The sequence below is a fragment of the Peromyscus leucopus genome, chromosome 2, assembly GCF_004664715.2.
Source record: "Peromyscus leucopus breed LL Stock chromosome 2, UCI_PerLeu_2.1, whole genome shotgun sequence".
Lineage (NCBI taxonomy): Eukaryota > Metazoa > Chordata > Mammalia > Rodentia > Cricetidae > Peromyscus > Peromyscus leucopus.
Window position 1 is genome coordinate 4,117,862 of NC_051064.1, and position 20,377 is coordinate 4,138,238.

General features: G+C 40.1%; 1 protein-coding gene and 1 long non-coding RNA gene across 3 annotated transcripts in view; one reads left to right on the plus strand and one right to left on the minus strand.

Annotated features, from left to right (window-relative positions):
• Positions 1-997, minus strand: part of Il7 (interleukin 7) — a 41,403-nt gene extending 40,406 nt beyond the window's left edge. Inside the window, exon 1 of the mRNA XM_028890417.2 lies at positions 375-997. Within this exon, the coding sequence (XP_028746250.1) occupies positions 375-384 (10 nt within the window). The 5' untranslated portion in view covers positions 385-997. The remainder of the gene's footprint in view (positions 1-374) is intronic.
• The window catches only part of LOC114707630, a 36,742-nt gene that overhangs the window by 289 nt on the left and 16,076 nt on the right, over positions 1-20,377 (plus strand). The gene's annotated exons all lie outside the window — the stretch shown is intronic.

Consider the following 20,377-nt stretch of genomic DNA (forward strand, 5'->3'; position numbering starts at 1 on the left):
GGGAAGGGCTGCTTGGGCATGTTGCTGGCTAGGGACAGTGTGGCTGATAGCCCCTGACAACTGAGACCTGGCTGCAGGCGGCCACCGCGGCGGGACTCCTGCACTGAGGCTCTGGGTCTGGGGATCGAAAGCCAGCATCGCGAACGGCTCCTCCCCGCCTGCCCGGGGTTGCAAGCCCAGGTGCCAATGGCTCTGGGCCACCGAGCTCAGCGCGGGTAGTGGCTGACCATGGGAGAGGCCATGCTCCCGGCCGGTCCAAAGTGCAAGGCCGGGCTATTCCCGGACGTGCGGGGGCGGGTGGCGCGTCCCGGAGTGTCCCAGAGTCCCCGACGCGATAGGCGCTGTTACTTGCGCGCACGGAGAGCAGCGCTTACCATGGAACATGGTCTGCGGGAGGTGGATGTAGTCATGATGATTGGGACTGCAGCAGGAGCGAGCTCTCACCACCCATAATGACGCCCGGGACCCCGGTCATCCGCCGAGTGGCCGCACGCCGGTGCTGGGCAGGGCAGTCCCGGCAGCTGGCTCCTCTCATCCACGCGGCGCCTAGTCCATCCATCCCAGGAGGGGCCGCATGCATCACTGGCTGGCCAGGCGCTCTGGCTTTGCCATAACTTCCGTAGACTCTGCCGGCAGAGTAGACAGGGTACTTTCAGTTTCTGCTTTGCGCTGGGTCTTCAGGTTCAATGTTTGGGTTTATACTCTTAGCGTCTTCCCCATGCACCTGGACCGGGATCTGTGGTCGCTGCAAATTTCGAAAGTACCTCAGCAGAAGCCAGCTGGCCTTCTGGATCAGAGAGATTCGGCTAAAAAGCTTTCCAAATGACTTGTAACCGCTTTGGCAACTCTGGGAGACTGGGAGCTAAAAGCCACCAGTTAATAATATGTCCACAGAAGCCACAATTGTGCAGCAGTGTGAAAGCTCTCTATTGCAAGTCAGTTCCACTGAGGAGGCGTCGCTGCTTCTGCCGCCCGATGTGGCGGACGTTGCCAAGTCATCTTTAAAAAAAAAAAAGGAAGTGAAGAATGATTAAGAGGGTCACGCCCTCTGCCCCTCCAAACTCTCTAAGTAGTTTCTTTCCTTTCTATCTTCTGTGCAATGCACCTGCTCAGGTGGGACTTTAAGAAAAAATTATTCTTGTGAGCCTACCTAGTCTAGTAGCTTCAGAAAACTAAAACTCATTAGTCAGGGGACAAGAAATTGCTCATAGTAATTGCTAACTAAATCCCACGGGTGCGTTTACCTGACATGATTAATAAACTATCTTGATTGCTTCATTGAAAAAAAAATTTTTTTTAGTAGGCCTGGATTACCAAGGTGATTGCGGATTTAGTGCTGGTTCTCATCATCAGGTGAAAGTGAGCAGTGCCAATAACTAGAGAGATCGTGTTAGTGGTTACCAGTTATGTAGCATCTGCTTTATACCAGTACTGTGGTGAGCATTTTACATGTATTGTGGCATCCGAAGCTCTCTGTGAGGCATACCATTTTCTTATCTGCAGTTCAGAGACAGATGTGGGAACAGAGGCTTCCTTGACTAACAGAGCTAAAGTCACATAGTTGGCCTAATTAGGACAAAACCCTCCAGCAGTCTGGCTTTAAAGTCTCTGCTTAGCTTCCCCCGTGTAAGAAAAGCCTCTGAATCCTGCAGTGTAGACCTGGAGACTAGAAGGAAGGTGACTGGGATGGTGGGTGTGCCCCTAACCATCTGGGGAGTTTCAGAAGGGTTTCTGGAGTTTGCAGTTCCTAAGCTGACATCTGAACAGAATCAGACTTGGGGACGGTATGGATCTTCAGGGACTGTTGTGGTGCAACGTGAAAAGAAGCAGAAGGGAAGGAGCGAGAAAAGGAGTGTTGACAACGAAAAGAAGCGGGGAGGGGGAGAGGCAGGGGCAGGGGCGGCTGTGTGTTAGAGCTTGAAACAAAGCGGTTCAAAATGGGCACTTGGCTACGGATTCTGCTGTTCCTCTGACTTTTCACATTCAGTCTACAAACACGCCAGTGCTCTTCTGAAATGAACGTTGCCAGGTGACTACAGAGGCTGATTAAGGAGATTTCCATTATTTCTCTGGCCTACAACAACTCTTTCATCCGTATCAAAACATTTGGGTATTTGATTGCACTTGTTTTTTTAACAACCTAATATTTTATTGATTATTTGGAAATTTCACATAATGCACTCCTTGTCACTGCTCCCTGCTTCCGTGTTCCTGCACGAGCTGGGTCCTTGTTGTTCTCCTGGGACCTGACTCATCTTCACCACAGCGCTGGCCTTTCCTCCCTGTTCCCAGACAGCTGCCCTCCACTGAGAACTTTTACCTAGTATGTGATTAGGATCCAATATTGCTGTGTGACAGGTTGGGGGAAAACTATGACGGTGAGAAAGTGCTTCAAGGGAGGATTGTGAAAGAATGTCCACAAAAGCAGGAAGAAAAATCAAGGAAAGAGAAAGAAAAACGGGAGAGGGGGCAAATGAAATCAGGAAACCAAACAGTGGGGAAAATTGTGTACTTCCAAAAGTGTCCCTGAAACTTAGATGGGGAGATAGGAAGTAGAAAGAGATGGGCTGCTGTGACTGTTAAAGATTAATTCTATAAACAAGCCCAGGTCTGTGATAAAAATATGGAACTCCCTGGCCTTGAAGATGAAGTAGTATTTAGCTGCTCCTGTTCTGTGCTTTCTTTTCCCCCTTCTGTTTTTGGGCTTTTCAGGGGGGTGTTGGGTCAAAGAACATCTATCAGCAATGCGCAAAAAGGGAAATCCGTTTTCCTTCCTGGTGCAAACACCCTAAAGGCTGACAGAATGAGGCTTGTGCATAGGCAAAATCTGAGGAAAATGAGGGGAAAGTATCTAGAGTTACAGGAAAGAAGAAGTACATTTCTTATAGGACCGTATCTATCCCCAAGTCTTAAGAATGTCTTCTGAAGAAAACATTTAGGAAGCATTTGGAATTTTAAAGGTTATTTGAAAATGAACACCTTTGAACTACATCATGTTATAAGAGGATTCTGAGAAAAGTAGTGTCATTTTGAAAGAATCAAAACAGCTTTTTTAAAATTAGTTGTTTGCTTTCTAATATAGATTGAACATACAGATTGACAAGGATAAATCTTTTATAAAGTTTTAGAGTGTTGATGATTAAATAAATGAAGTAGTAAGCCAGACCTGGTGGTGTAGACCTGTAAACCTAGCTACTCAAGAGTCAGAGGCAGGAGAATGAAAAAGTCAGTTCCTGCTTTGTCAGATTAGTGAGACCATGTCTTTAAACATAACAGAGTAGGAAGAGGAGAAGTAGTTTATGGCAAAGTTACAAAAATGGTTAATACTGTGTAATAGGAAATACTAAAATAAATGATAGGATGATGCTGACTTAAGAAAGAAAATTATTAGGGTTAACCAATGTCTTTCTCCCTCTCTACACTTTACAATTATTAAACAAAGCAGTCAATTATTAATCTCTCTGTTGTCCATGCCTGCCTTGAAATGGCACTCTTTATTTAAGCCTCCTGACTATTGAGAGGTTCTATGAATATACCAACATCCATGATGAAAAATTACTTTCTTGACTAATTATCTATACTCATTTTGCCTGACTAAATAGGACATCTATCTATCTATCTATCTATCTATCTATCTATCTATCTATCTATCTATCTATCTATGCACTCTGAGATCTAAAGTCTGTTGTATTGTGAACTGACATTTGCTGAAGTCTCTATGATTTAATCTTCAAGGCAAAAGTATTAAAATAATGTTTCAAACACACACACATTATAGATGTGTGAGCAGCAAACCGTCCGGGACCTATGGTTTGAGAGATCCATTCTTGGTCTACTGTTATGGCCATGAATATTTTAAATTATAGACAAGGAGACTCTTCACTTTTCCTTGGGCTTCATGAATTCAGTAGCTGAGCTGACTATGCTATTATGAATAGCAATGCATGCTTTTAAAGTGATTTTATGTGAGAGGAGAAAGTGATGTTAAATGTCTCATTTAGAAATTCAATGTGTTATGAGAAGAAAAAATGAGACACTATTTTAACTAGAGATTAAAGGGACTTTAAGCCCATTTTATTGTAAAATAAGTGTAAAAGAAGATTAATCCACCCTTTCAGGAAAGAAATATAGAATCAGATATAAGTTTCAAGTATTTTCACAGAATGAATTTTGGACATTAGCAAATGGTAATTGAGCATCAATTCATGTGTCATGGTTTCTTCTTGTTACATTCCTGAATAAACCATAAATTGACTGTGATACTACTTTTAAATTTGCTAATCTTCAGCTTGGAATTTCTAATTATACCCATAACCAGGATCACTTGTGAGATTCAGCTAATTTTATCAGATTTTACTTATAACACAAAAGGAACTGAGAACTGTGTTTTCTAAAACTTTGTAAAAAATGTCCCATGAAACTATTCATTTTTGGAGAACACATACTTGAGTTCAAGAATAAAGCGTATTTAGTTGCACGGAATGAAGTGCAAGGTTGGGGTGAGACTGAATTTCTGTTTTGGTCACCACGAGACTGAAAAAGAAAAGGTTTGTTCTGAAGGTTCAGTTAGAAATTAGGAACTCTGCTGTTGAGACATAAATGTAACACATCAGGGACAGTTAGAGCCATGGAAAACAATAAAGTTAATGAGCGTAAGTGCCAAAAGAATGAAGATATAATGCATATGGGAAAAGATTTTGTGCCACAAGCCCTGCAGAGTAAATGGGGCAACAAAATGTGTGCTCACCAACAAAGCCAACACAATGACAGCAAAGTAGGAAAGTCAGCACTCCATATAGCAAAGGAGGATTCATTTTCAAAGTAGTAATTAGTATTTTCAAAACCCACAAAGAGTGTGAGAAAGAGGACGACTGAAGCATGTGCCCCTTTGGCTTGCTTAGTCCTGAAGACAACCGTACAAATAGAGTAGTGTAGGTATGCCAATAGGGCATGGAAGTGGAGGAATACAGTGGAGGAGAATTTCCAGAGATGTTTGGTTGTGATGCAAGGCGTGGCCCCAGGTTTCACAAACATCACAGGCATAATGGAAGTTTTTGAGACGTGTTGAGGCACATTTACATATTAAATAGCAAAATTAGGTTCTAAAATAGTGGGGAGAATGGAATCAAGAAGCTAAAATTGCCTGATATGTTTTCTTATCCTCTCTGAGATTATTTTCAGCCTTTTATAATAACCAGAACCTGCTATGTATCAATAATTTTATGGCACTTTAAAATGTCCCCTGCAAATCACTTATACACTGCAGGCATAAATATTGTTTGGTCCAGTATTGCTCATGTTACCTTTTGGAAAGCGCAGCTGTAGTGTAGGAAGTTTGCTTTGCTTGGTTCTTTTGTGCACTAGTGAATATGTGGTTGGCAGTTGGAACTTTTTAAATATATGTTATATCTGGGAAGGGACTATACCTTAAATCTCTGCCTTTATAGAAGACCAGTCAATGAAAGTGTGCCTAAAACAATTTTTTCATGAAAAGAACTTGAAGAAAATGGAAAATGTTTTGCTTAAATCCCTCAGTGGCTTCTTTCTGTGCTCTCCAGTCGCTATTTGAAGATACTGAGTTGTTGTGCACTCTTGGACAGCAGTAAATGTCCCAGTCAGTCTAGAATTCTATGTAGTCAATAGATTGCCTTCTGAGTCACATGCTATATCCAGTTATGTCCTGTGGGGAAATAGAGACATCAGTCTGACCAAGTCTTGACTTGCTTTGATCACAGAGATCAGAACTCTGAGTGAAGCTATGATAATATCCAGGAATGTTACAATCCCAACTACTGACTGGCAATTATATGCCTAAGGTTCTGGTACAACTGTCAGTTCTTACATTTAACAGAAATTTAAATATTCTCTAATATGGAAGGCTGTCTCATTTATTGTCACATTAGAGGTTTCTTTGATTTTCTTCTCCAGTAAATCAAGTTTATTCCAGCATATTTGTTATTGCTTTAGACTCTTGGGATAATTATGATCTATTATATATGATTTGGAATGATTAGGTATTTTGCAATAATGACATTAATGAAGCTGTCTAGAGAGATATTGTACCTCTGTGAGTTTCTAGGTACAGCCATTGCACCACGATATGTGTCAGTTATCTGGCATCCTAACTACCATGAAAGTAAGAACACAATAAATGAAAATTTTAAGAGACAGAAGTACTAAGTGATTGAGGTTTTTGTGACAGGAAATGATTTCTGTAGACAAATAGTGGGGTATGACATAATGCCGGACTATTATGTCCTATGAAAAGGCAGTTGTTTCTTTGATTTCCCATGTCTTCAATTAAGTTAGCAATTTTCTTGATATTTAACTCGAAGTTTTCTAGTCATGCTTTTCTCTTTATATTATTTTGTGATCAGTGTGTGTATGTCTCTCTCTTTTCTCCCACTTTCTCTCTCTCTGTGTGTATGTATATTTGTATATAATTTCCCTCTTTTAAAGTGTTATCTTGTATATCTTTCATTCTCTAAACCCTTTAAACTTCAATCTAGGGCTGCAGAGATAGCCCAGCTGATGAATTCTTCATGTGAAGGTATGAGAACGGGAGCTAGGCTTCACAGACAGTGGTGGCCGGTATTCAGTGCTGCTATGATGAGAAGGGAGACACAAACAAGAGAATACCTGGAAGCTCATGGGCCAGCTAGCCTGGCTTATGTACATCAGGACACAAGAGAGTCTATCTCAGAAAAAGTGGGAGCGAGGCACAGACAGCTAAGAGCCTCTGGTCTACACACACACACACACACACACACACACACACACACACACACACGAAGATAAACTTTCATCTTCATAAAGTCAAATCTAGAAGGTACACCATATATGTGTATATATATACTTAGGAAGACACCTTTTCCTTTAAAACAAAACTAACCCAAAGCTCTGTTGATCTCTCTATTTATATAAGTAGAGAACTACTGATGTTTGTGTTCATCTTTCCTCCTTGTAACAAAAGAGCTGAGGTGACTTAAAGGGGTAGAGGAGTATTCTGTACACCCCAGTATTGACTCTGGGGCCTTTATTGGTAAAGACTTAAGAAACTTAGCTAAAACCTGTATTTGGCTGCAGAGGCAGAGGTGGTTCTGGAGGGACACAGAAGTCCCGTTAGGCCTCGGCCTGAGCAGTGGGGCAGTGATTGAGGAGCTGCGGTCTGTATAGAATTAGCATAGAATCAGGCGCGTAGATCAGGCACGGTCCTTACAGAAACAGCGTAGATTCCAGCCTTATGGAAAGAGCGTGGGTTCAGGTGCCGTCCTTAAGGAAACAGTGTAGACATGGTCCTTATGGAAACAGTGTAGATTCAGGCGCGATCCTTACAGAAAAAGCTTAGGCGCTGTCCTTCCTTACGGAAACAGTGTAGGCGTAGTCCTTAAGGAAACAGCGTAGATTTAGGTGCGGTCCTTATGGAAACAGTGTAGCCGCGATCCTTTTCCAACACAGTTTGTGTAAGTACATACAAACAAACAACTATTCTTTTCCTACATTATTTTTTAACATGTACACTGGTGTTCTATACACATTTTTTTGCAACTTCTTTTTCACTTATTACTATAGTTGGTACTAGGTTAAATGTTACACATGTGTTGGTAAGACGCTTCAGCTGGTAAACGGCACTCGCCAGCAAGCCAGACAACCGTCAGTTACAGAGATTTCAGAGGGATTCTGGGGTGAGGAGTAACAGGATAGAGGAGCCTGGTTCTAGAGGATAGAGACGTGTTGAGAAGACAGCTAATATAATACACTTGGAGGAGTCATAGAAAGCCTCCTAAGGGGCGCCCCCACCCCCAGAGGAAGCCCCAAGAGGAAAGATAAGGACAAGTATAGTGGGAGGCATGTTATGGTGAGTAGGAGAGAGAAAGAAAGAGAAAGAGAGAGAGGTGGTTCGGGGTTCGGGGCTCAGGGGGTTTTCGGTAAGTTGCCATGGCACTAGCAAGTGATTCCGCAGCTGTGGGTACAGGGTTCGAGCAGGAAGGAACGAGGCTGGAGAGATAGCGAGGCCTGGCCACCTGTGGTCTCAATGCCAGGCAGGGCAGAAGGAACCAGTCTGTTTACCAACTCCGCCCACTCCAGGCCCTGGACGTCTCAGATTCCTGGAGTCACTCACAGGTCACTGTCAGGCCAGATCACCAGTTGTATTTTATGCCAGGATTAAGCCGTGTGCTTTAAAAGGCAAGTCACAGAGACCGGAGAGATGGCTCTGTGGTTAGAGCACCGGTGCTCTTCCAGAGAACTTGGGTTTGAGTCCCAGCACCACATGGTGGCTCACAACTGACCTCTGTGGGCATTGAGCATGCATGCAGGCAAAAACACTCATACAGTTATATAAATATATATATTTATTTATAATAAAATATTTTTAAAATTTCTTTCCTTCATTTTACTTTTTTAAACCTTGTGTTGATTCTTTGTGAATTTCATGTCATGCATCCCAAACCCACTCATCACCATCCCTCCATATCTGCTATTCTGCCCTTGCGACCCCCTCCCCCAAAGACAACAAAACAAACAAACAAAAATGTGGCCGTGGAGCTGCAGCGCCGCGCAGTCCACCCTTTTGTCCAACAGCGTTACTTGCAAATGTTCACTGCGACCAGTCCTTGGACGGGTTCGAGGCCTCTGGCTTCTGCTACACTATCAATACTGCACCCTCACGGGAACTCCCCTTGGACATCCTGCTGTTGACCTGTGTCGTGAAGATCCTGCGGCTTTGGTTCTGCAGGACTGGCCTCTTCATGCTCCAGCGGTTCATGGATGGGGTCCCCCAACTCAAAGCTCTGGATCTGGGCCTGGGTGGTAGCTGAGCTGCCTGCTCTCCTGCACTCTGCCTAAGTGGGGGGCAGGGTCAGCTCTCCAGGCTGCTGTAATAATTTTTTTTTAAAGCAAGTCATAAATTGCCTCTGAAAATTCAACCCATTTTCCTGTTGAGGAAAATGGTCCTTTTGGGGTACTTTGCCTCAAACTTGCCTGAAGTCTGCATTTTCTTTCCTTGAGGGTGATGTGGAGAACGTCAGAAAACAGGACATAGCCAGTCTGTATGGGAGTGAGGAATTTACACCAACAAATTTTGACATAGGGTTCCCAGCCATTTGAGACCTTGGAGAATGGCTATATGAGAAGCTACATACGGCTTTTGGTCCCCGCTCAGTAACCTGGACCTGCAAGCGGCCACTCAGCAGGAAAGGCAAAGCATGTTTCTGGGGAATCTGTGGTTTTATTGTCGGCATGGCGACCGCGCCTGAATCTACGCTGTTTCCTAAGAACCGCGCCTGAATCTACGCTGTTTCCTAAGGACTGCACCTGAATCTACGCTATTTCTGTAAAGACCGCACCTATTTTGTTTCCATAAGGACCGTGCTGGAATCTAGGCTGTTTCCATAAGGACCGTGACTGAATCTATGCTGTTTCTGTAAGGACCGTGCCTGATCTACGCGCCTGAATCTGCTGTTTCTGTACAGACCGCAGCTCCTCAATCACTGCCCCTCTGCTCAGGCCGAGGCCTAACGGGACTTCTGTGTCCCTCCAGAACCACCTCTGCCTCTGCAGCCAAATACAGGTTTTAGCTAAGTTTCTTAAGTCTTTACCAATAAAGGCTCCAGAGTTTTTTGGGTTAGTTTTGTTTTAAAGGAAAAGGTGTCTTCCTAAGTATACGCATGCATGGTGTACCTTCTAGATTTGACTTTATACAGGTGAGCAGTACGTTATAGACTGTTTAATCACCAACATTTTCTACAGCCAAACATGTAGCTCTTTCTTCCTGGCTTTTAGGTGGTCTACTAGATGATTTTTTACTCAGTCAAACTCAACATAAGCCAGAACAGCAAAGTTTGGACAGTAAAAGAAAAATGTCATGGCCACCAACACTATGCAATTCAGGAGTGAGCACCTATCCCAATAAACAATGCAGTGTCCTCTGTCATCTGAAGACCTGCATTCACGGTGCTGAGGAGGCCCACATGTTCAGACAGGGGAAGCTGATGATAAATGACTACCTGGTCGTCAGCGTCACTAGTTTACACATCTAAGTGTCACTGAATCACTTACTCCCTTGGCTTTGTGCTCACAAGGACTCCCAGAGGCTTTATGCTGTTTAAGCAGGATTTCAGGAAACAATCGACTTCAGGGAAAGGTCTTAGAAAAACCCAACTTCCATGCCAGCCATCTAAGGAAAAAATGGCAAGAAGAATTAGAATGATAATTTAATAGATACTTTACGTTTTCAAAAACTGAATCATGGGGAAGGCTCAGCATGTACTGATTTGGACATGAGAACACATACACAATAGCTTTATACAAATATATATAATAGAACTATGAATGAAGTAACAGTAATCTGTGCCATCATCATGAATGGGATTGAACAGCTTTGCTGAAACCAACCTTCCCCCGTCCCCATGCATACCGTACCCATCTTTGGCTCTTTCTTGGTGTTGTAGTAACAGACCCTTTAATTAAAAAAAACACACAACTTGTCCTTTAATGTACAAACTCCAGGTTAGCTACTTTTACATATGTTTTATATATTATATAAATATATGTATTTACATATACATATTGCATGTATATTTATTTAACTTAGAAAATGTCACCCCCTGAACATATGAATGTATTGACCACAGACAATATGAATCTCCAGCCTACATCAGCATGCTGTGCCTAGTACCGAGGGATGGAAGGAGTGGCCTGGAATCCAAGCAAGTGCCAAGGGCAGAGTTGACCCCAATGCACCATGCTGAGAAAGGACAAGGACAACAATACCCCTACAGTTAGCCCAGATGTTCTTAACCAGGAAGACTGCACATAAATTCCCCACTGTTTTGATGAGACAGTATATTTTGTCTATGGTGGAGTAAGATGAAGCTGTGCCCTAAGATCAGCCTCTAAAATTGCCCAGGGGAAGGACCTTCTCCTGGAGAACTATTTACCATGGTCATTTTGTGATCAGGTACACTAGCAGAGTACAACTGAACCAGCGGTAATATATTTGCACTTGGAGTGCTGGATAGAAAGCTTTATCTTGCATATTTGTATTTGATGGTAAAATAAGACCTTTAGTACTAACATATACAAAGTACCACTAACTTCAGTAAACAGATTTAAAATTATGTATGTTCTACTTCTGCAGTTCTTACATTTTTATTAAAGACCTGGATCCTGAGGTGTTTGCTTAGGGGCTGTGTATCTTGTAAGCTGGACAGCAGGGTAACGAGCCTTACATCCAGCATCACTGGGGCACAGCACTGAAAAGAAAGCCGCAAGAAGACAGAGAAGAAAGGAAGGAGGGAAGGGGAAGAGGAGGGAAAAGAGGGAAGGGGGAGAGGAGGGAAGAGAGGGAAGGGGGAGAGGAGGGAAAGAGGGGGGAGGAGGGAAGTGAAGGAGGGAGGAAGGGGGAAAGTTCATATGTGTGTACATGTATATACACACATGTGGCAGCCAGAGGGCAACCCTGGTTGTTGTTCCTCAAGTGATATCAACCTTGTCACCTGTTTCTTGAGACAGGCCTCTCATCGGCCTGGTATTCACCAAGCAGCCTAGGACAGCTAGCCTGTGACCTCAGGAGCTCACCTGCCTCTACTTCCCAAACATAGGATTACAACTGCACACACCACACTTTTTTTCAATGTGGGTTTTGGCTCTTGAACTCAAGTCCTTGTACAGAAAGACTGTTAGGCTAAATTATCAGTCCAGCTCAGAACATGGTATTTTGTCTGCTTTCTACATTTCCATGCTCTCAGAATCTAGAATGCTACCTAATAGATAATCACTATCAAGTGACTATTTCTCAGTGAAGAAGTCAATGATCAGAAGATTCCACTGTTTAAAAACCTAGTGATGTGAGAGCGTGCCAATTGGCATTAATCCAATGAGAAAGCCAAAGTGCTTGCTTTTCTGATGGAAATCATATTCACAGAGAAGACACTGGAGGAGGAAGATAGAAGAGGATGTCACATCCTATATATCTCCCACAGAGCTCCAGGATAGATTTCATGACTGGGAAGATCCTGAAGTCACAGAACATGCCACTTGGGAACTTGGTAATTGGGAGCTGTAGATCTCTGGAGTACCACCACCTCCCCAGTCCATCATCACTGAGACAGTCTCAGCTGCTACAAATCCAACACTACTTTACAGAACTTCAGAGACACAACCTTCAACAAACACATAAAGGTCGATTTCAGTTTGGCACTATATTGTATGATGACAGACTTTTAACAAAATTGCTAATTTATTCCCTCAGCATTAGACCCCTTTTCCACTAACTTTATTATTGGAATTTTATTTTTGTCTTCCAGCCCAAAGCCATAGCTGCCTTCATAGGATTTAATCTGAAATGTAAAATAGTAACATTATTAATAAAGAACAAGGAGAGCATCCCAATGAAATCGATTGAAAGCATCAGTGTGCTTGCCTGCTAATCGCTATACCCGAAGGAAACTTAAGGCACAGCAGCTTACCAACAGTGACTTAGTTATGACATTCTCCACAACTTTCAAGTCATGTTTTCTTCAAGTCTTTTTTTAAATGAGATCTTTGTTGAATTTTAAACCACCAAAAGAGATAAACTCTATGACAAACCTGTTCTTGAAAGCAAACCTTTTGGTGCCTTTCTTCTAGCCATTTCCCCTCTTAAAGGGCAGCTAATTCAATACAGCCTATCAGCAGATGGGATTAACTGGGACGTTGCTTCCCTGCAGAATTAAACAGCAGCTCAAACAGTATGCATTTCTGAGGGACACTCTCGATAAGGCTCTGTGTCTCTCCCACTTCCACTGAGATGCCAACCGTCTCTCTCTTCTCCCGTGTTGGTAGCACATAGCAATAAAGGCCCCCACAGCAATGATACATGCGGGCAATGTTATACCTTTCATTGGCCTGTAATTCCTTGACAACTATAATATTTTTACAACTCTAAATGTACTATGACTTCAGTCACACAAGGAACTTCTGTCATCTTGAGTTTTACTTATCAGGTGCATTGCTCTGCTTGAGAATAAAGATTGACCCATTGTTTGCTTTTGCTTCCTGGCCTTTCTTTGAATTCACCACAGGTAACCAGATAGCACCCTGTGCCATGCAATATTCTAGGTGTGCAACTACAACACTGTACAATAAACAAAAATAAATCCTGCTTGATCATATTCATTTGTGCATTATACATTGCAACAAAATTTAACCACACAGTCAATGTAGACCCCATTTATCCTTTAATTTATAGATAATAATGTTAAAGGACAAAAGTGTCAAATGCTCAGCAAGATTTCTCTGAATGCCCTATGGTTTAGATTTTCAGGTTTTACTTTTTAAAATTTCACTATTTAAAATATGAAACTTAAACTATCTTGATTGTAACAATCATACTGACAACATATTGCACATCACCTCCATCCAAGTATATATTACTCTCAACAAGATCACATTCTACAAAATTGCTTCACAGTGTGCTGTGCTTGGCTATCAGTCTCCTCATTGCTGCTTGATGTTATTTCCTTGTCTCATTTGAAAGAATCCAGATAGTGAAAGTGAATCCCAAGATGTTCATTATATTGGACTTTGATTTCTTTTAGGGTTTATTACTAGAATCTTCTTTCATATATTGGTCTTTTTACTTAATGTCCATGAAGTCATAACTTTCTTATTCTTTCTTTCTCTGAAAATATTCTTTCAGTATATCAATTACTTATATTCTGTAATACATAATCACTTACTTTAACACTTGATGCTTACACAGCTCTTATAGATTGTAAATACAAATAGTATTCCAGAAATAACTTCTAAGGGAAGCCTAAATTATGTTTAACATTTTTATTTATTTCTTGTAGTATTCTCCAAAAGACACATATAATGAAAATGCTCTATTTTAAACAACAATATTTTCTTTAATGGTTATTTAATCAATTGCATGATTGGTCTCATTTGTTTCAATGATAACTTATTCAAAATTTAAGTTACACAGAAAGGCGGGTGACAGAACTTTTGTGTGAAAAGTTTCTTCCGCTTTACATTTTCCAGCTCAGTTTGCAAATATTTTCTCCATACTTGAATATAAGTATCTTTTTGTGTACTAGTTATATGATTTGTAGATGACCAATAATTTTTAAATTAAAACTTTAAACTAAAACTTTATTACAGGACAATTGGTTTGGATGTAGTCTTGCCAATCCTCTTTTATGCTTTTTTACATGATTTTACTCAACATGAATGAAGCATGTTATACTCCCTCTGTTTAGAGTCCCTACCCCCCATTTCCATTAATGTCACATTCTTAATCTATTCTTATTTTTATAATTTTACCTCTTCCTTTTCTTAATTTTTTTCTCTCTGCTTGTCAGCTGTGATATTTCCATTCTCCAGGGCTGCTTCTGGCACCATACATGAATGACTGCCTTTCTGTGTCATACGATCCTCACTGATGTCTTTGACCACAGCCCAACATGCAAGCTACCTCAGCGTTTCTATTAGTCATCCATGACTGTTCCCAACAAGCTAGTGTGTGCTGGGCCTAGACTTCTCAGAGAATTCTCAACATATACAATCTTGCACTGCTGCTGATCTCATTCTCCACACTCCGTGTCCTCCCCGAGTGTGTACTCCAGTAATCACCAAGGTTCTAAGCATGGAAATGAGAAAAGTAACTACTCTTCATAGCAGCTTTTCATTGGTAACTGTCCTTTCTCATTAACTGCTGCCGCTTTGGTTAGGTTCTTTGCTAACTCTCTGAATATGAAACTTCTGACTAAGATATTTTAGAAAACACTGTTGTCACATTTTCAGGGGCTTCCAGCTTCACATCTGTGCTGCTCATGGCCACTACATGGCATACAAGATACTTCATGACTTACATCCTCTCCTGTCACCTGGATGCCAAATCTTACACTGTCCTTTTAGTCAACAGGTCTACTCTATCTATCCTTAAAATTAAGCTTAAGTTTGACTTCCTTGGGTGCGATCTTTTTATGGTCACCCACATGTAACAAGTCATTTTTTCCTATCAAATGCTTATCAGCTATATTCTGATTATTTTGACAGTTTTCCACATTGTAATGTACTTGGAGAACTAGACCTCCCTTTTCTTGTGATAGATGTTGAATATTTGTCTTGCATTATACATTCGATGTATATCTGTTGATTACATAGATGGTTTTGGCTGCTGCACAAGCCATATCATTAGACTTTCAAAGTTCTCAAAATAAGAGAGTCATCTTGTTTGTGGTTGTACACTCAGTGTTTAGCACAGTATCTGGACACCCTGGAGCTCAGTAAGAGTACCATATATCACATCAGAGGTGTATGTAATCCTTTCTTCTGGCATCATCAGCAGGAAACTAGAGAATAGGTTAGGTGGACCATCTCATCCCTTAGTAATCTAAAATGTGAATTGACTTCACCTTTAAAACACATTGAATTTGTCATATATTTGAAAGACAAGTTCACTATTACATCATGCTTATCTGATACCAAAGTGTTAATTAACATATAAAACTATGTCCAAAACATAGTACAGTGTAAGGTAATTACCATGTGTTTAATAAGTATAAATTTTTTTTTTTTTTTTTTTTTTTTTTTTTTTTTTTTTTTTGGTTTTTCGAGACAGGGTTTCTCTGTGTAGCTTTGCGCCTTTCCTGGAGCTCACTTGGTAGCCCAGGCTGGCCTCGAACTCACAGAGATCCGCCTGGCTCTGCCTCCCGAGTGCTGGGATTAAAGGCGTGCGCCACCAACGCCCGGCAATAAGTATAAATTTTTATAAACTAGAATGGATAATGATGCTACAAGATTTTCTTTTAAAAATTGTATGCAAGTAGATCTAAAATCAACTCTGTGTGTGTGTGTGTGTGTGTGTGTGTGTGTGTGTGTGATGTGTGTGTGTGTGTATAAGTTGTGTGTGTTGTAATAATAAAAAGATGAGCTACCATAAGCCTGGTAGTAGAAAGGCAATTAGTTAAACATGAAAGAATCTCTTACATGGAACATTCAAATATTGCCTTTAAATAGTACTATTGACCAGAATGTTTTCATTTGCATTGTGAGGTTAACTTTGCTCATTTCATATCCCTACTCTTTCTGAAAAATAAAGAAGACATGTCTTGTTGAGGCGAGCACATCTAGCAAGCATTCCAGAGTGGCCTGGTTTTATTTGGAACACTGATTTATGGGAGCTATTTGGTTTCAGCAATATTTATGATGACTTCCAGTGGTTTCTAGGTGGCCCTGTAAATACAATTTTGTAAGTGTCTTGGCAGATGGAAGGTTGTGTTGCAAAAATTGTGTCTATAAAACATGTTTACAAACTATTTTAATAGTTGTTTTGATGGTGGTTTTGAGGTTTGTGTTGGAAATTATAAATAAAAATATTCTCTCAACTTAAATCATGTGGATGGTAAGTTGACCATTTTCAAGCAACATTCATTAATAGATATTTGTATTTAGTTCTAATTCATCTGCTTAAATTTCTCCCATATTTCCAAATATACTTTTACATACTTGAAAGTATCTTAGGCCACTCATATTTCAGTCATGCTGTCAGCATAGAATGACCACAGGAAAAAACTCCTAAAACTGGCAATTCATATTGTGACAGACACAATGAATGAACAAGAATGAGTCTCTGTGCATCCCAGCCTTTAATGTAAATACTAGAACATGCTGCCATGCCGGAGGCTCATGTCTTAATGACTTTTCTTCAAAATTACCTCCTAAATGTGTGCACCTTTTTAATACTAACATGGTTTCTTGAGGTTTAGTAAGATGTCTCTGTGAATGAAGGCGCTTGCTGTCAAACTTGACAACCTGATTTCAATACCTGTGGCCCCCTAGTGAAAGGAGAGAATCGACTCTCACAAGTTGTCCTCTGTTCTATGCATGTGTGCCAGTCAGGACACACACACAAATAAACAATAAATAAATAAATTATAAATGAATAAAGTATAAGTGAATAAATAAAATATAAGTAAATGCTGCAAAATTAAAATTAAGTATTTGAAAACAGCTCATAAAAGCAGGTTTCAGAATCTCAGTATATTATTCTTTAGATGATTATGATTTAATAATGGACTTTATTCTTGAAAATAGTGAAAAATAATAAATAAAAAGTTCAGGAATCCTCCGAAAAATGATGAGTTCTGTTTGGAAGAGTCACGGTTCGCATGACAACAGCAGCCAGGCAGGTGAGATGAAGAGAGACTCCAGCCTGCTGTGGACTATCATGGCCGCAGAGCTCAGGTCTGGGTGACACAGGCTGGCATGCACTGCCACCACTGGGCGTTCTAGTCTAGCAGGTTAGGCTGACGCTTTGCACCGTTTACCGGAACTTCCCAGTGTTTCAATGCTGTCTCCGCTTTTCTGAGTACTTGATTTTATAATCTCTGCTTTATAACAATAGCCTTCCTTAGTCCTTTCACTCTGTGGAAGCTCTTGAAATTCCTTTGTCTGAAGGGTTTTTCTCTCTGTTTTATATAAACTGTACCACAAAGAATGAGTCCAGTAGAAAATATCATGTGGTCTTCCTTCCCATGCAGTTTTCCCTGTATCACTCTCACACACTTTACCTCTCTAACATTTGTCTACATTTGACAGAGCACACACTTACTTGGTTATTTTCTTACCACTGTAACATAAACAGCATGAGCTTTATTTATTTATTTATTTATTTATTTATTTATTTATTTATTTATTTATTTTTGTTTTTTTTCAAGACAGGGTTTCTCTGTGTAGCTTTGCGCCTTTCCTGGAACTCGCTTTGGAGACCAGGCTGGCCTCGAACTCACAGAGATCCGCCTGGCTCTGCCTCTGGAGTGCTGGGATTAAAGGCGTGCGCCACCACCGCCTGGCTGAGCTTTTTTTTTTTTTTTTAATTTTCCACTGATGTATCCTCACGTTTTAGAATAAGAAATAAGAGTAAGCTCCTGAAATAAGAATAAGAATAAGCAAAGAATAAGCTCCTGATATCTAGTCACACAAATGGATGTTCCACAGATTACCAACAATTGGGTGGAAAATGGCTGAAGAATTATACATATTTAAGCTTGAGAAAAAAGGCATAATAATGAAGATGAATGTATTGGTTTGTTCTTGCCTACAAGAAGTGATTGTGTGTATATCTTCTTAAAACTTTGTTCTCAGAAATGTCACATTGTTTTCTTAAAACCAGTCACTGTTAGATTTATTCCACACCCCCAAATCAGCAAATGATACAAATATCCTATTACTTATAAGCACATCCCTGTGCGAGAGGTATGAGAAATTGGCCAAAGGAAGAAGCCTGTAGTTTTTGAATTAGCCAATCACACAGGAAGTGTTTAGTTCACATTAGAGTTCCCATTCTGAGACTATGTATTGTTAAATGTTACAGATAGAAGTATTATTTAGTCGCAGAACATACTGACTTTTGAAAATAATCTCTCCTTTTCCTATGGCTGTTTTTTGAGAGTCTTCTTATTACCATTGGTTTCCAAAGTGTTATCTTAGTGTGCTTTGGCACAAGTTTATTTTTTAATTATTGTTTCGTATTTGTAAATCTTTTTGAACTTACAGTTTAGCATGTTTTAACAGTTTAGCAATTTAGCTATTATTTCTTCAGTTGCATTCTCCATTCCAATCTGACACCTATTCCTGAGATGATATACTTTCTCAGTATACCCACAAAGTCTCTGGTGTTTTCCATTTGTTTTATCTTTCCATGCTTCACACTAGTATCTTCTAATATTCTATTACTTTATTAATTTGTTTGTTTTTAGTGTGTTTGTTCATGTGTGTGCATTTTTTATTGACTAAGCATTCACTATATAAATGTAAACTCTATTTGTGGTAAGACATCAAGTATTTGTGGGTGTATTTCTCTTTGTTTAATTTTTCATGTTTTTTGATTTCTTTATGGTCTGGTAGTAAATATAACCCCAGTATGTGCTGGATATGGATTTTAAACCTAGTTTGTCAGAATAATTGGAGTTATACTGTGATAAATACTTTTCTTTAGAGCAGTGGTTCTCAAGCTTCCCAATGCTGCAACCCTTTAATACAGTTCCTCATGTTATAGTGACCCCCAACCACAAGATTATTTTGTTGCTACTTCATAACTATAATTTTGACACTGTTATGAATCATAATTTAAATATCTGTTTTCTGATGGTCTTAGGCGACCCCTGTGAAAGGGTCATTGATCCCCTCAAAGGGGTTAAGAACCACTGATTTAGAGAGGGTAATTCATTTGCTTTTTCTAAGCAATTAATGGTACTTCCAGTTTGAGACCATCTTAACCTGAGTTTTTGGCTTTATATTTCACAGATCATCCAACTACAAATACTAAACTAAAATTCTACAGAAAGATTGGTTAACTTAGTTACAACTTATGATAAGGAGACAAGTTTTAGTCTTTCAAATGTAAAACAGTGAATATTTGCAGTATTCTTTTTTTATAGGACCCAGGCTTTGACTCCAGCCTTATTGCCACATGACATCACAAAGTATTCAGCTTAATCTCAGAGCCTGTGTTAATGTTGTACTTATTTTCCCGAGTTCTTGCTTTCTCTGATAATTCTGTTTTTATTAGCTCAGTGGCACTTGCAAGAATTTTCTTTTATTTCATTATTCTTATTCACTTGGAAGTTTCTTCTTAATTCTTAGTGTTATGTGAAGGCATACTTATTAATATTTTGAGAAGTTTTTCTTAAAATCTTTTTATCTTCCTACACCATTTGCAATGTATAGTAATTATAGACTTTTATGTTGATAATACTTTCCTTTAGGTTTTCTTAAGGTATTCTCCATGGTTTTTGAGCATACATTCAATGTTATAGAGAAGTCTATCCTATAGCGGGATTTGAAGGAGGATGAGTAGGGGCACACACGGCCTCATGAAATACAAGTTCAGTCTGTATATTTAGCTGGGCAAAGTTCAAGCTCAAGTTCAAATGAGTGGAGAATAAACTCAGAATAGTAATAAAGAACTAATACTGGTTCCACAACTTTTCACACTGATAGATGTTGTTGTTATTTTTATTTCAGAAGAAATGGAGATATGGAGACACTAAGTAATGTATTAGACATAGGTTTGTCTCAGTATGTAACTCAGGTAATCTGCTTTCAGGCTGAGCTCTGAATTCCACCTACACTTTCTCAATGAGGATGCCAAATCAGCTGAATGAATAGAATGAATGAAAGAAGAAAGGCAAAAGATAACAAAGGGGGTTTGAAGCAACTATATAAAGACAGAGAGAGAGAGAAAGAGAGAGAGAGAGAGAGAGAGAGAGAGGGAAAGGAGGAGGGAGGAAGAAAGGGAGGGGAGGAGGAGGGGAGGGAGGGAGAGAGAATTTATTCTGTGATAATGCTGATAGTCTCTTTGTAAAAACAAGGGTGACATGTAGCCTGT